Here is a 17163-nt window from a genome sequence, read left to right as displayed (position 1 = left end):
TTTCTGCAATACCATCTCCCTTTCTGCCAAGAATCACACTTCCTCTGGGTGAGAGGGGCTGGAACTGAGAAGGTGAACTGTTTCAGACAAATTGCATGCTTCAAAGTAAGTATGTGCCTTAGTTTGAGGGATGCAGAGAAAATAATCTGTTTTCAAAATATGTTGCATGAAAGTAAAAAATGAAGTCAGTGCAAATATTCAGTAAGAAATATAAAATAAAAATTTTGAAATTCTTGAAGGTCTCCAGTTTATTATACCCATGATTGCTTTATTATACAGCATCCATGAAGAAAGTTGTTCTACGTGACTGAATTTTCCAAGTAATGGAAACTGGCCAGAAGCTAAAACGAGACAATTTAATGCAAATATTTTAAGTATTTGTGATGCAACTCCCTGATGCCATAAAGTATGCCAAATCAAACGGGAATCTTTTATGAATCACTTCATGTTCACCCTTATGGAGCAAAGGCCCAGCAATCCCCTCAGGGGACTTTAAGAATATCACCACAATACCTAGACTTCCAGAGTTCTTGTCAAGTTTCATATACGGTGTTTGTTGCTTCCTCCTTCCTGTTTGGTTATCAGTTATTGTTTCTTGAGACTCTCAGTAGTCCTGTGTCTTGCAGCAGCCAACCTCTCCCTTTCTGACTTTCAATTTGTAATCTACTATGAGTTGAAGTACCAGGTTATTGGAACAACACATGAAGAACGAGGCTTGAATTAATACCTTACACTCTCTGTAACAGATTTCCTTATTAATGACCTAATATATAATGAAATATTGATTACTATTACTATATCACAGATATTTACCTATATCTTGTGAAAAATCAGTACATTATTTTTGTGTTATCCCTAATGTATGTGCAAAATATACCAACCTTTAACTTGATGGATTATAGTTATGATTTCCTGAGCAAATTCTCCTGTAGGTTTGTTTTCAGTATTCTGAGTTGAGTCAAGATGTTCAAACACTGGATGAAAGTTCTCACTTTTCCTGCCAACAGCAACCAAATCATGTGACATCTGTCTCTCTGTGGAATAGCTAGAAGCAACCCTAGAATAATTTGTAAATGTTTAACTAAATTTGAAACTATTTTACTGAGAAAAGAACTTATTAAAATTAACCAAGATAGCTATAAAACTAAAAAGATGTTTATCTTTTCTTATAGTTAAGGAACTAAGCTGTATGCCATAGAACATGTGCAATAATGCCTAGGAGGAAATAGCCTTAGACACATGGTTTTGAGTCTTCCTTTTCAAATCAGAGATCATTAAATATTTGCCACTTTAATAATAAAATCCTCAAAATTCTAAGTTAAACAATTTTTACCTCCAAAAATACAGCAAGGCATTAAAGGTCAATATGCAAAAAATAATCAACTAGATTATTTTCTACTCCCCAATGTCCATAAAATTGTATATCCAGCAAGTTTATACTATCTTGAAGTACTACCACACTTTAAAAGCTGATATCAAACATAATAACTTTTTTGACTTCATAAAAATCCTTGTACCTCTATACCAGCAATGAGAAACTTAGTATTTTGAAATCAAACTCTGCTGAGATTAATCACTTACAAAATCTCACTAAACTGTCAGCGAACAGTCTTAGTTGTTAGCAAAGATCATTAGAACCAATTAGTGTTCACCCTAAATGTATCCTTAAAGAAATGCTACCATTTACTATATAACCCCGGCTATCCTACCACTCTCATGCTTTCTGAATCTTTATAACGTGTGTTAAAAGCTCTCTTGACCTTCAGGTATTGTCATGAAGTCATGATTATGACATATAGCTAACAGTTACTGAGGGCGTACTGCCAGCCAAATACAGGGGCTCAAAACTCGTTTACAAACACTATCTCATGTTATCTTTACAAAATAGCCCTAAAGGGAAGGTGCTATGACACTGGGACAATGGATGTCTTGGTTGTTTTGCTTTACATCCCAGAAGGTGAGTGTTTGTATGAACATAATCCTTCCAAGTGTCATAATGGGAAACTATACCTTATTCCAAGAAAGCTGCTCTTGAATTCTTCGTCTGCAGGCAGATTATGTGTCACAGAAGAAAATGTCTCATTATTTATATTTATACCTCATTTTGGACCCCAAACGGCACTAACTAGCTTACAGCCATCTTACTCCTCTGCATTTAACTCTAAATAGCTTTTGCCTCTTCCCAAAAAGCATGTTCACTACCCAAAGAACTGAGATTAACAAGTGCTGGTGTTCTTTATGAGTATGTTACAGACTCTGAAGATAAACCCACAAGAGAGCCCTGAAATATGTTTTAAATAACAGCAGCACCCCTGGAATAAATAACAAATAATCAGATGGATACATCTTGGGGTGTGGGTCTACATATGCACAGATTCACTTACTTATTTAAGTCACTTAACAGCCATATATATATAACCCTGCTCCAGGGTAATGAGCTTACAGATACTCTTTAAACTTTTCAACTTCTCTAATACGACAGTTTTAAGCACCTACTTTTAACCTATCAGAGGCAAGGCTTCCATACAACTTTCTATGCTTCCTGCTCTCAAACCAGCACTGTCGAGACAACGCCCTGCAGAAGTAGAAATGTGGAAAAGTGATTTTGCAGCAGGTTGATGCCACTGCTATGGTTTCCTTGATTCATCAGAAGGATTTTCATTAGAAGACTCATTTCCCTTCTTTCTTCCTAATTTGCTCCAAGCTTCCCACTGTGTATCCTGTAACTACCTGAGAGACATTCAGTGATAAACACTAAAAGCTAGAATGGCCCTGTAACAACCTCCACTAACAAAGAATTACAAATACTGTGTTAAATGGTACAAAAAGCCTGCCCCACACCCCAAAAAACCCCAAAAGACAAGAAACAAACAAAAAAACCTGCTTTTAAAAACATTTTACAGGAGATAAATAAAATGTTCAAATGGAACGACAAAAATTATCTGTCCGTGGGGGATCAGTTGGTAACGTTTTGTATTGCAGCCTCGGTTTCTCCCAAGAGGAAACTAGCTGATAAAGGTTTCCAGTTTCCCACCAAGTAATTATTAAAATTTACTTGTCATTTATTACAATTACTGGTATTAACTCTTAAACCCACTCCATGCCCAACCCTCAATCCCCAGAAGTGCTATGGTACAGTTTATAGCTATACTTAATTCCTGAAATTTTCGAGTTTGCATTTCCTATCAATTTATCCTGGAGTTACTCCACTGCAAGATTTTTAATTTAAAAATGTTAAAATTGTCATTTTCTAGGAAATACTAAGATTGTATCACCTGAAATTTTAGTCTTTTAAAAACAATTATGATGGCTTTGCTATAAGAAAAGGCTTCTTGAAACTGGAGAATGCAAAATGTTCTAGGTATTTACATCTGTACATTTAATCACCTCTCGGTTCACATTTTCCTTTTTACTATTTCCTAAGACAGGTATTGATTAATAAATTAATAATTTCAAGAAATACTTCCAACACAAGTTAGGTAAGCTAAAAAGACTAAATGTTCTCATTTGGGATGCATTTTAGACAGTTTAAAAAATTAAAATATAGTCAAACACCTGTATTCTAGTACTATTTCTGATACTGGTCCAATGAAATTTTCTAGGTTCCTCTCTTCCCTCCTCCAACTCCACCTGTTTTATTTTTTCTTCTCTCTATGGATATTTCCCCTGACATTCTCACTGACTGTTGTGCATACTAACTAGGAAAACATAAAAAGCCACGTTAACCTTAATTTCCTTTTATTCACAGTTAAGATCCATCGAAAAACACAAGTGCATGGCAAAACAACAATTACAAAAAGCCCAACAACAACCCAAACTAATGGATGATCCCCTGCCCTCTGGAAGCTTATAATATATAACAGAATCCACGTGACACGTATCAAGCTTTCCTTCCTCCATTTTCTCCTAAGAACTAACATTTTGTACACCATCCTATAGTTCATAAAGCTCTCCCAGTTATTCATTTGCTCCTGTCTTCCTAAGAAGACACTTAGCATTTCTGGAGCTGAGGGTAAAGGGTCAGGGAGACTGTTTTTCCTCTAATTCAGCATCTTTTTTCACAAAAGTCCCATAACAGGCCTCCCCAACCCCAGTGCCCTTCCAAGTCACCTCACAGAAAGAAGGTAGCAGCCAGAACTGAGCTTCCTGCCCTCTCTGATCAGCTAATTCTGTTAAATCAGGCTGGCTCTGTGGCAGTCTCACCTTCGCAGCCTCCTGTCCCTCTGTTCCCTTTCACCGACCACTTGACGCACACCTCAAAGTTCCTGTGTGTGTTGTCTGCCTTTGTTAACCTATAAACATAAAATGTCTTTCATCTCATCTCCACATGTTTAAACTCTTTGAAGCCTAGCTCACATGTCAACAACTTCTGAAAAAAGCCTTCCCGGAAACCCCAGGCTTGGAATCATCTGAGCCCCACTTTGTGTATCACTCACTGTGCCACGGTATTACCAACATTGCCCTATTGTCTATTAGACCAGAGGAGAAGAAACACAATCCCATGCTGATTTGAAATCCCAGGGTACCCTAACAGGCTGTCTCACGCAAGGCAGGTCTTCAAAAAAGTACCCGCTGAATGAATAAACGATAAATGGAAAACAACTTGGACAATTTGTAATGAGAGTTTCAGCTAAAAAGATGACAGACTTCAAAATTCTAATTGAGGCCAATTTAACTGTGTTTTTTAAACTTTCTTGGCTTACATTTTAAAATTATAACTTCATTTAGACTAATTTAAATTTTAAATATTTCATTTCTTATGATATGAAATCTCAAATATATACAAAAGTTCAGAAAATCCTTTGATGAGCTTGTCAACCCAGCTTCAACAGTTACCAACACATGGCCAACGGAAGCAAAGCTGTATGGCCAGGAGGAACTGCAGGTTAATTTGGGCCCCAAAAAGCATGGCCAGGTGGTCTGCCCGATGTCACAGAGCTGCTCAGGGACCCAGTGGAAGACAAAAACTTAGGCACCCCAACCCGAAACAGAATGTTCACTAAGAGAAGCTAGGGTGAAAAACAGAAATGAAAGGGAAGCTTCTCTCAATTGATTTTGTATCTTTAAAAACGTGTATTAGAAATATTAGGGGGGAAAAAAACCTTAGCTTTTTGTGATACTAAACAGTGAGGTAGCAAGTTTGTGTTATCACAGAAGTATCTCCACCCACAGCTTATCATAGGTAGGAAACTTGTGTCACTGGGTTACCTTCTTTCAATCCTCGCTATGGTTTTTCACACTGTTCGTCCCCCCAGTCCCTCACCCCTGTGCAGCACCCCTTTCCTTAGAGCATCAGGGCTCCAATGTCTTCTGGGTCCCATCACCCACCTCATCCCCCTTCAGAATGGGGACAGACCTGATGGGGGTAGGGAGACCCTTCCTGTATCTCTTCTGGGGTGGGGGTTGGGAAATAAAAGGATTATATACAAATGTGACTGATAAACTCAGTCCAACATCAACTTTGCTAATCAACCTTCCCATCCTAGATGCCTAGTACTAGCAGCCGGGGAGGTCAAAGGAACCTCAGGTCCATCCACACAAGCTTATTCTTCCCCAGAGACTGCCCGCCCTGCTCCTCCCTCCCACTTCCTTACTAGCCTGACCAAGGTCCAGTCTTTCACCTACTCGCCCAACGTTAAACCAAAACTCCCTTCATCTGCCTCAAGACTTCAAGATGTACACAACAGTGTTTGGAGTTCATAATAGCATTCGTAGAAATTTTCATATTATGACTCCCTAATTTACATCCTGAAACATATAATTATGACTCATATTTAACTTCTACTCTGATAATGTAGTTTCTGACAAAGTGGGTAACTAGAATATAGCCTTTGTTAACAGAAGTATTAACAATGCAGTGAACATTCGAGCAAGTGTCTACCTACTGCTGTTCTAAATACAAACTGGAATCTAGAAAAATCACTAGCCTAATCACATAAGTCTTCAACTACACTGATAAGTGGAAGAACATACATCGACATGTGACCAAAGCTAAGAAAGTAAATGAATGCATAAAACAACCATCTTGGACTTTCAAAAAAATGGATAAACCCTCTAGATTTTAATCAACAAATAAACCTCTCTCCACTCTGTGATTATTTTAATCTTTTCAAGCAGAGGAAAATCTAAGTTATGTCAATAGTTGAGAACATGACTCTGTTGAGGGCATTAACCGCCTTTGTTTTATGGCTACTTTATCAGTCCATACATAATTAAATCCAACCCCACAGAAGTCTTCCACAACTTAACCATTCATCAATAAATAATTATCATCAGAGAGAAAGATTTTGTTGACTATGCTTTATCATACTGATAAGATGCATATATTTATAAAGCTATTTATTCTTCAGGTCTTTGAAAAGGAAGGATTTGCAGTGTTAGCTCTACTAAACAAGCCATCACCCTACAGGTCCTTGTCAGGTAATTCAGACATGTGCTAACAGGTCATGAATTTCACAAAATTATAGTTTATAAATTCAAAAGAAAAGATACAGCAGCTTCAATTTTAAGAAGTTCATTTTTGTGACACATGATGAAAATCGAGCTTCCATTTCTTCTTCCAATTATAAAATTAACTGTGTTCAATATTTCTAATGAGGTCTATTACAGTGAAATCCTTCAAAATTGGTATTTCTAGCATTCTTTAAAAATGTTAAGCCAATTTATTAATTCTCTTTTAAGTTAATTAAAGAATTAAGTTTCTTTTTTAACATCATTATTAAATATGGGGGTATCATTACTTCTATTAAAAAACTTCGAGATTTTTATGATTTGATTGTATGCAATATTGCCTCCAAAGGAAAAACTTGCGAGCAAAAATGAAATACTGAAGTATTTAAAGGGGAGTGCACTGATATCTACAATTCACTTTGAAATGTATGGAAAAAATAAGATGGAATGATCGATGGATGAACCGATAGGTGATTATGAAAGTAAAGTAAAATGACAATTGTGGATGCTCAGTGGTGGCTATATAGGTATTTACTGTACAGTTCTTTCAATTTTTCTGTGTGTTTGAACATTTTCATAGCATAATGTTGGAAAGAAAAAAGCTTGAGGGAACATCCTTAAAGTTGACGCTTACAGTGGCTTTTGTGCTCTTAAGGTTAAGAACTAGAAGGAAATATAATAGTACAAAATGATTTAGGACTTATTATATGAAATAGGATACAAAATTATGAATATAGTACTATGACAACCATGTATAAATATACCCAGAAAAATAACCAAAGGAACTGTACTAAAATATTAATAAAACTGTCCTAGGGTAGTAGAATTATGGGTGATTTCCTCCCTCTATTTGTCCAACTTTCTATAATGTAGTCATTTATAAGTGCTTTCTGTGCACATACAAATATAAAAATGTGTATTTTATAATATTTTTGTAAGTACAATGAATACAAGGGAGGGGGATGGACATATCTAACTTTGAGAAAAGGAACAAAATATATTTGTTTAAAAAAAAGAGAGAGAGTGGAGGCGCCTGGGTGGCTCAGTCGTTAAGCATCTGCCTTCGGCTCAGGACGTGATCCCGGAGTCCCGGGATCAAGCCCCATATCGGGCTCCTCCACTGGGAGCCTGCTTCTTCCTCTCCCACTCCCCCTGCTTGTGTTCCCTCTCTCGCTGGCTGTCTCTCTCTCTGTCAAATAAATAAATAAAATCTTTTAAAAAAGAGAGCGAGCGAGCGAGAGAGAGAGAGGGACTGTGGGTTTACCTCCTTCCCTATCACATCCTGGCCTTATATTTTGTTTTATCTTGTTTTTGACTACAATACAAGTATGAGTGAACTGTGAACGTAAATGCACCAAATCAGCATGGCCCATCACTTTTTTATTCACATACTGGTAGTGTCTTAAGGTAATGAACAGACTTTGCTGACACAGCCAACTGCAGTGCCTTATTATTTCCAGAATCCATAAACAGAGGTAATATGCATAATGGAACAAAGCATGCAAGCCACTCTAGCAGAATATAACCTACTGCTGGGTAGTCTATTTTTTCTTAAATAATCATTAAGAGCTAAAGTGAACGTCTTATAAATAGGCCTCTTTCTAGACCCTAGCCTAATTTCCTCCACCTAGGAGAATCTGGTTGGCTGAGCACCAACTGTTTTGAGATGGCAGCAAGAACCACAATAGGTTACCTGCCTCCTTGAGCCGCAGGTGCTCTGACTTAGACAAGCTGCTTCATCTCTCAAGGCCTTGCTTTCCTCCTTTATAAAATCAGGGCCAGTGAATGGCCCTTCCAGATAAAAATTTCTCTGGATTTGAGGCAACAGGGAAAATAGGCTCTGAGAAACTGAGCAAGGAATAGGCCTCCTTGAACTCCACCCAGCCTATGCCTGGCTACAGAAAATCCAGCAGCATAAAAACACATAAATTCATGAAGAGAAACAACTCCATAGAGTGCCCTGCACCCAAAAAGTATCTTGAGATTGGGTGCAGAAACCAGCAGACATAAGACCACACTGTATTACTAATTGTGGGATTAATCCTCATTACAGGGCTTTTGTGAAAAATCCAGGCACTCCCTCCCCACTCAATGGACTCTAAACACACCGTTAATTCCATTTTCAAAGCTTCAAATAAAGGTGGTGAAATAGATATTTTTCTTAAATAGTGCTAAGAAAAAACAAAAACAATACCTGGATGTATTTACTGTTTTCCTCACATCTATTTTAACAGTAAGTGATTTCTTCCTAAGACTGGCAGACGAAGGTTTCACATTGGAAAGTTTACTTTTATCAAGTTGGTTACTGGAAGAGTTGCTCTCTTTTCTGCCATCCCCTTCTTTCTTTCCTTTCTCCTTCCGTTTGTCACTGCAGGGTCTCAAGCCAACATCACTTTTACTTGAATGCGTAGAGGCCGTGCAGTCAGTGCAGTCTTTCTTAGATGGTTTGGAAGGTTCTTTGACTTGCCCACCTTCAGTCTCTCTCCCTCTTCCAGCATTAAAACAAATGGACTGTCTATTTTCAGGGCCTTTTTGAGAACTGGATTTTCTATCTTCCTCCTTAGAGTACTTCTGAATTCTTCCATCAGGAAAGTCCTGGTCCCCACCTGAGGTCTTACGACGTTTGTGTTGATAGTCACAGGATACCTTGGTTGCTGAACTGGTCTCTGGCGGTTCCCGCTGAGCGTGTCGAGTTTGGGGTCCAAGGTTCCGCTGCTCTTTCTTCTCTTGGTAAGATGGAAGAGAATGCCCAAACTTCCACTGTGGGTTCCTGGCAGACTCTCTGTTTTCATACCTCTCCACATCTTTAGGTCTCTTTGATGTGTGTCCATATTTTCTGAAATCACGATCCTCAGGATACCTGTGTTGACATAAAGCAGTTTACACTTGCACTAGAGAGAAGAAAGTGAGAATTTATATGTGTGGAATGTTGGGCAGCATGGCTTTAAATGCAGAACGCAGTGGCAAGTTAACTATAATCCCTCAAGACAACTCATAGAGGCACAAGGTAGCAAAAGAGGAAAATACCATATTTTGTTACAATTCTAGCCATCAACATGATTTACTCTAAAAATAAATACTTCATTACTACCAGCAGACCATAATTACATTACAATGCTTTTTATCTTTTTAGACAAAAGCTTTTCAAGGTGGTTCTCTTCAACCATAAAGTAAACAGACTTTTGCACTTGAGGCTTTATACCAAATTACCCAGGTTTAATGTTTTCCTATACCTCTTCTGAAAAGAGCTCCTTTTCTCAAAGTCTTCAGAGCCTCTTCTAAGTGACTGAGAATGGTTTTCATCTTGTACCCTCTGGTGCCTCAACTCATCTTCATGCCACTTTCCTTCAAACCTAGAAGAATCTGCTATTGACCTCTGAGGCGGTTTCCCTCCTTTTCCACTTCTTCGGACTCTGTGGTCATCAGGAATATACCTTCCTTGTACTTTCTGGGAATAACAATTCCTCTGGTACTCTTCGTAGGGTACACCTTCTGAGTATTTCGGCATATAGTTAGATCTTCTGTTACCATCCCCTCTTTCTGATAAGCGTACTCGGTAAGGCTTATAAATATAAGCATTTTCTAAAGAGTTTCTTCTTAGGTTTGGGGAAGGTGACCTATGTTCATAAGATCGGTAATGCACATTTCCACGAGAAGGAATCCTTGGGTTACTCTGTCCATGTTTCTCACTGTCCATTCGCCAAGTGATGGGTCTTTTTGGATCCTTCCTATATTCACAGCCATAATGCCCATGAAAATGTCTTTGCTTGTAGTGGTCAGAATTTCTAGGTACTGGTGATAAAGACCTATGTAAACAAACAGAAAAGTTCAGTTCATTTAAAGACAATAAACAAAGTTTATCTTAATATTAACTACCTAAATAAGACTTTTGCTTTCCACTGCTTCTTCCACTCATATCAAATTTATCACTTTACTATATCTGTATTCTAAATTGTCCATTTGGGTGTCTGATTACTGTTCTGGCCAATTCAACAAGCATATTCTTTCTATCTGAACTAACGTATCCCATGTGCATATCAAAATGGGCTGAGCACACCCATCCTGCTGGAGGAGGACCAGCATAGGTATACAGTAAGATCCATTTTGGAAGACTGCTGACAGCAAAGTTTGGGCAAAAGAGCCAGTCAGCAAAAGCCTGTATCAGGTTCAACAGTCAGGGAAGAAACAAGCAACAGGAAGTCTTGATTCACATAAATAATGTGTAGGAGAGTCTCTGGGAAACTGAACATAACCTCTGAAATTAAATTCGATTCTAAGAGTTTATGATACCACAATAAACCTAAACTCAGACTCAAGACTTACCCTGAAGTTTCCCCAACTGATTGACTATTCTTTCTACTAAGGCTATATCAAGGAGCAAAAAACTACACACTGTGTGGAGTGGGAGGGGAAAGAAGGTATTAAGACCTGAATTTCATACTTAGCTCCTCCATAAATATTACTAACATAAATAAATTGCTTTTCTTTTTTTTTAAGATTTTATTTATTTATTTGACAGAGAGAGAGACAGCGAGAGAGGGAACACAAGCAGGGGGAATGGGAGAAGGAGAAGCAGGCTTCCCGCTGAACAGGCAGCCTGATGCGGGGCTCGATCCCAGGACCCTGGGATCATGACCTGAGATGAAGGCAGACACTTAACGACTGAGCCACCCAGGTGCCCCAATAAGTTGCTTTTCTTTTCTGAACCTGTTCCCTTACATGTGCTATTGAAATAGAGCGTATAACTTTGGCGAATGTGGGCTTTAACGTAGCCATCATGCTCCCCAGGAACAGCGTATCTTTTCTGTAACTACCCTCCCCAATACCTCAGCATTGCCAACATCAAGACTTCATTCCCATGGAGGAGGAAAAAGGCTCCTATACCCAGGGAAACAAGTCTGAGTTGCCTGGACTTCAAAAGCAAAGAGCACCATTATCTGGACTACAATAAAGTTCGATTTTGTACCTGGGGGCCTTTCCTCCCAACTAACCTGTCCAATTTCCCAATCTCCTCCCTGAGGGCTTAATGTCTTCTAATCAATGAGGCAGCAACCCCTGCAGCTTTTGTTACCGCCCACCTTCAGAAGCTGCCAGGGAATTGGAGCAACCACAAGTCAGACCCTTTCCATTTGGTGACACGTCTGTGTCTTCCCTATAAGAATGGAGGCAGATTTATCCTCCTTGTGTACATACTGGGATTATATACTAGACTTGGCAATATCTCCCTCTGGAGTCACCAAGCTAGACGTACTAGCAAGGGCATTATTTAGCTTAGGGAGGAACTCTGTCATCCAGCTGGCGGCACCTCATCACAGGAAGAAGCAAGCAGAGCCTCTGAGGACCTTCTGGAAGACTGCATCTCTTCCATCGCTAAGGAGAAAAGCTGGCAACCAGAGACAGAGGTCTTCCAGACTGGAAGACTTTAATCCTTACCTCATAATGAATATTGCTTTGTTATTGTATTTCACATCAGGGGTTTTATTGTATAAAACCCCATTTTTTTGAAGGAGATGGCTGGAATGGTTACTATCATTTTCAATTCTCCTGAAGAAACAAAACAGATCTGAGGAGTCTGTTGGGAGACAATTCTCCATGGGTCTCTTGCATTCGGCACTGGTAAGCAGAGGCACTGACAGCTTTTGTTCCAAGACACCACAGCCTGGGAAGATGGAGATAGGGCCTCCCTCAGGGAAAGAGGGTCAATTTGTTTGCTATCCAGGAGATGTCTCCTCCAAGGCAAAGGCTGAGTGGCTTTGCTTGTAGCCCCTGATGAGGCTTGGGTTCCTCAGCTGTGTGGTCACGGCAGGGGTTTGCTCTGCGCTCCCACCCTCAGGAGACTTGGGAGTGAGGGAAACACAGGGAGATGATGCTCAAGCTGCCTGCTGTACCATGAGTCATAAAGGCCTTTGTCTCTGACCCAGGAGTGCCCTGTGGCAGGCTAATGTGTTAGCTTGCAAGTAACGTAAAATATCAGATACTTGACAGTTTTTAACAAAGAGTCCTGAGAACGAATCTAGAAATCAGGCACTAAATTTGGCAGGTCTTCTGTGCCCCTCCATCAGGGCCTATCACAAAAGGGTGAAACAAAACCACCTGTGATGCCCTCCATATTAAAATCATTCATTTGTTTACATTCTCTTTTCTTCCTGAAGCTCCTTCCTGTTACAACTTGGTCTTGCAAATTACAATGATTGATTAGTCATCGTAGAACTATAACGAACAAGCATAATGGCCAAGTCGTATTAACATGAAAAGTTTTGGTCTGCTTTTTATGTATGTAATTATGGTCCTTTTTTAAGTCCCAGACTATACTAGTCACTTTCTTAGCTCTGTGCTGTTGCTCCTGTTGTCCCCCTTAACTGGAATACTTTTCTTCTTTGTTTCTGCCTTTACAAATTCTACCCATCCTTAAATGGCCAGCTAAAATTTCATCTCTTCTTTGAAGAATTTCTTAGCATCCCCTTTTTCCCTCCATAAAAGCAGAATTATTCCTTCTCTGTGGACCCAGAATACTCTATCCCAGTCGGTAGCACTGCAGTTAACCCACAGTATCATAGCTGACTGTAGTGCCAATCTCCCAGCCAGTCTGCATGCTTGCTGAGGCCCCAAAAGGTGTCATCTTGCCTTTGTAGCCCCAGAACCTGTAGCAGGTACACAATAAATACTGGTTGAACTGTTCCAATCTAATTATATATATATACTATTGATACTGCCAATCAGGAAAGAAGAAAGTTGAACTACAACTGAGTTATTCAAAACTCTATTATTCTGCCATGAAGAAGAAATCGGTAACTTCTGATTTTCTAACTCCCAATTTTTTCAAAGACTGATTATGGAAAAAAAAAAACACTCAAGAGTTCTAAACCACTTATTGATGCAATAAATATATAATACCCAAAGATGTTTCTCATTCTCCCTTGCTGTGGCCATTGCCTTTCTTTTTATTATGGATTAATTCAAGCTGCCAGCCATAATTTAAAAAAGCTGTCAGCTTTCAGAATCTAGAAATACAACCTCTCTCACTGTTAAGTACCTACTGTGAATAACCAGGTCCCATGAGCTTATTAAAATAGGTTCTTAACAGTACTAGTGAACTTGAAAGTCAAAGCACATCCCAAACCCAAGCTTACTCTATTAAACTAAGAATTGCTCACCTGTGTTTCCACCTGGGGGATCGAGAGCGTGACCGTGCCATCCTTTGACACTTGAGCCACTATCCACTTTTACACTGCAAAGAAACACAGTATTATCAAGTTTATAGAAAGAGCCTGCAATCTGCTCTAAAAGCAGTGAATACCACCAACAAAAAATTACTTAAGTTCTTTGTGCCTCAGTTTCCTCATCTGTAAAATGGGGATGATAATAACAGAACCCACCTTATTGGAATGTTGTGAGGACAGACTGAATTAAATCCGAGGCCAGCAAACTTGTCCTATAGAGGGCCAGACGTAGTGGGCCAAAGAAGGTCTTTACCACACCATCATCTTCTTCTTCTTCTTCTTTTTTTTAAAAAACAACTCTTTAAAAATATAAAACCATTCTTAGCTCCAGGGCCACACAAAAACAGGCCCCAAAAGCCAAATACACTGTAGTGTGATGATCCCTGAGTTGTCATGAAGAGAGCTCAGAATGGTGCCTGGCACACAGCAACTGCTAAGTAAGTGTTCCAAAAAGAGGAAATCCTTACCCAGAACTCCTGTATCTGAACCACGACTAACTTCCTGTCTTTCACCACATACATAAATACTTCATATAATCACAGTCAAAATGTTTAGGGTTACTTGATGATACACCCTGCTTTTTAAATTGCTGAATAATAAGAATTACAATACTTAATTATAGTACTAAATTGTTACCTAACTTCCACCAGATAAATAACCCAAAACTTGATTAAGCATAAGCATGAGTAAACATTAAGTTTGCTTTTGATTTTTTTGGTAAAACAAATAGTGTCAAATAAATACATTTTAAAAGTTACATAAACTTGATTTTTAAAATACTAAGTCTTTAAAAGAAGCTGACAGCTTTAGGAACCAATTTTTTTAAACATGTGATTAGGGTATAATCTTTTATATTAGCTATTATTTATATTTTAGTAATCCTCTTTAGTTCCGATACTATAATTGAGTAGTTCCCAACTTACTGGCCCCAAACTACTGGTGGCTTTCAAAATTATTGCCATGGATCCACGAATTATACATGGAACCCCCATGTACAGACTATGGAATGAATAAGTATGTGTCTCATATATTGTAACCTCTATTTTGCAAATTTCTGAAGATAGCATGGTCATTGTTAAAATATAAATGGCTTCTTGTAACTATGTAGTTTTTCCACTGACTGATACAAAAAGCACAACTATTATTATGTGGACGCTTGTTTAAAAAGGGAGTCCCCACAGTCAAACATCTGCAAACTACTGTTACAATAAATTTCAGAAGAAAGTAAAAGTATGTAAGGCTAAAGGACTGTAACCACATCACTCACCAGAAGACACTGAATTCAATTCATTTATTTATACAGGGCCTCTTTCCAAAAAGAAATTGACGCTAGTAAGAACAATTAGTTTAGAGGTACTATGAAATTAAGACACTAACTAAAGGGGAAAATTCTCTCATTAAAACTATCAAAATGCATTCCTTCAACAAATATTACTGAGTGACTATTTGCCAGCCACTATTCTAGGGATACAGCAATGAACAGACATAGAGAAAAATTCCTGTCTTCTGTTGTTAACATTTTACTGAGGTAGTTTATAACTTAACTAAAGAAGCTTTGGGTATCAGTTCATACCTATGAAGCTGAACAAAAATTAAAATTCCAAGGTTGGTGAGGGGGGGTGACACCAAATATTGTTGGTGATGATGAAAGAACATCATTTTTTCTGGAGGATAATATATTTTTTCATTTTATCAATTTTTTTTATTTTTATTTTTTAAAATTAAGCTATATGCCCAACATGGGGCTTGAACTCACGACCCCAAGATCAGGAGTTGCATACTCTACTGACTGAGCCAGCCAGGTACCCCTCCATTTTATTTTTTTATTTTTATTTTTATTTTTTGAAAAACAGATTTTTTGAGATATAATTTACATACCATACAATTCACTCATTTTAAGGGTACAATTCAATGTTTTTTAGTATATTCACAGAGATGTACAAACAACACCACAATCTAATTTTAGAACATTTTCATCTCCTTTAAAAGAAACCCCATTAGCAGTTGCTCCCCCTGCCTCGCCTCCTTTCATTAGCCCCTGACAACCACTAATCTACTTTCTCTTTCTATAGATTTGCCTATTCTGGACCTCTCATTTAAATGGACTCATAAAATATATATTTTGTGACTGGTTTCTTTCCCTTACTATATAACGTTTTCAAGGGTCATCCCTGTTTTACCATGTATCAGTACTTCATTCTTTTTACAGCTGCATAACATTTCACTGTATGGATATACCACATTTTATTTATTTATTCCTCTCTCAGTGGACATTTGGGTTATTTCTATAGCTTTGGTTATTATGAATAATGCTGTTATGAACATCTGTGTATCCGTTTTTGTGTTGACATATGTTTCTACTTCTCTTAAGTATATACCTAGGAGTGGAATTGCTGGGTCATATGATAACTCTATGTTTAACTTTTATTATTATTTTTAAAGTAGGTGACATACCCAGCATGGAGCCCAACGTGGGGCTTGAACTCACGACCCTGAGATCTAGACCTGAGCTGAGATCAAGAGTCAGATGCTTAACCGACTGGGCCACCCAGGCGCCCCTATGTTTAACTTTTAGAGACACTGCCAAAGTTTTCCAGAGCAGCTATGTCATTTTATATTCCCACCAGCAATGTATGAGGGTTCCTGTTCTTCTACATCCTCACATTTGCTATTGTCTTTCTGATTATAGCCATTCTAGTGGGGTGAAGTGGTATTTCATGGTTTTGATTTGCATTTCCCTAATAATGGGCAATCTTGAAATATGTAAGAAATTATGAAACTAATCATATCTCTTTTCTTTTAATCTAATAATTTCAGTTTAAACCTATAACTTTAAGATAATTTAAAAGGAAANATGGGTGCCTAGGTGGCTCAGACAGTTGGGTGTCTGCCTTGGCTCAGGTCGTGATCTCCAGGTCCTGGAATCGAGCCCCACATCAGGAATCAGGACTCCCTGCTCAGCAGGGAGTCTGCTTCTCCCTCTTCCTCTGCCTCTCCCCTGCTTGTGCTCTCTTCCTCTCTCTCTCACTCTCAAATGAATAAATAAAATATTAAAAACAAACAAACAAACAAACAAAAACATATATATCTAGGGGCACCTGGGTGGCTCAGTCGGTTAAGCTTCTAACTTCAGCTCAGGTCATGATCCCAGGGTCCTGGCATGGAGCCCTGCGTCAGGCCCCTGATCAACGGGGAATCTGCTTCTCCCTCTCCCTCTGTTCCTTCCCCTGCTTGTACGTGCTTGCTCTCTCTCAAATAAATAAATAAAATCTTTTAAAAAAACATATATATCTAGCCACTTCCTACCTTTCTCCCAGCCTTTTGTATGTCTTTTCCTCCACATACCTGACTAGTCCACCACACCATACTAGCTTTTCCCTGATCAAGCCATGCTCGCCCTACCACACAGATGGCCTTCTCTCACTCTGCTAGACTAATCTCTATTCTTTCAGGACTGTTTGACCATTATCTCCCCCGGGGATTCTTTCCTTGA

The 17163-nt window shown here is 38.6% G+C and overlaps 1 protein-coding gene across 6 annotated transcripts in view; it reads right to left on the bottom strand.

Annotated features, from left to right (window-relative positions):
- BCLAF3 (BCLAF1 and THRAP3 family member 3) overlaps nucleotides 1-17163 on the bottom strand; it is a 67575-nt gene that overhangs the window by 38142 nt on the left and 12270 nt on the right. For 3 of the 6 annotated variants that reach the window (XM_040633622.1, XM_040633631.1, XM_008696430.2), the window contains 4 exons: nucleotides 13605-13678; nucleotides 9684-10256; nucleotides 8645-9310; nucleotides 882-1057 (listed from right to left, as the gene is read on the bottom strand). In XM_040633622.1, the coding sequence (XP_040489556.1) occupies nucleotides 882-1057; nucleotides 8645-9310; nucleotides 9684-10256; nucleotides 13605-13645 (1456 nt within the window). In that variant the 5' untranslated portion in view covers nucleotides 13646-13678. Of the gene's footprint in view, nucleotides 1-881; nucleotides 1058-8644; nucleotides 9311-9683; nucleotides 10257-13604; nucleotides 13679-13826; nucleotides 13970-17163 lie in introns of all 6 variants that reach the window. The other 3 variants (XM_040633647.1, XM_040633646.1, XM_040633639.1) reach the window with 2 other exon arrangements.

Source organism: Ursus maritimus (assembly GCF_017311325.1).
Source record: "Ursus maritimus isolate PB19 chromosome X unlocalized genomic scaffold, ASM1731132v1 scaffold_X1, whole genome shotgun sequence".
NCBI lineage: Eukaryota > Metazoa > Chordata > Mammalia > Carnivora > Ursidae > Ursus > Ursus maritimus.
This window is presented reverse-complemented; position numbering and strand designations above follow the sequence as displayed.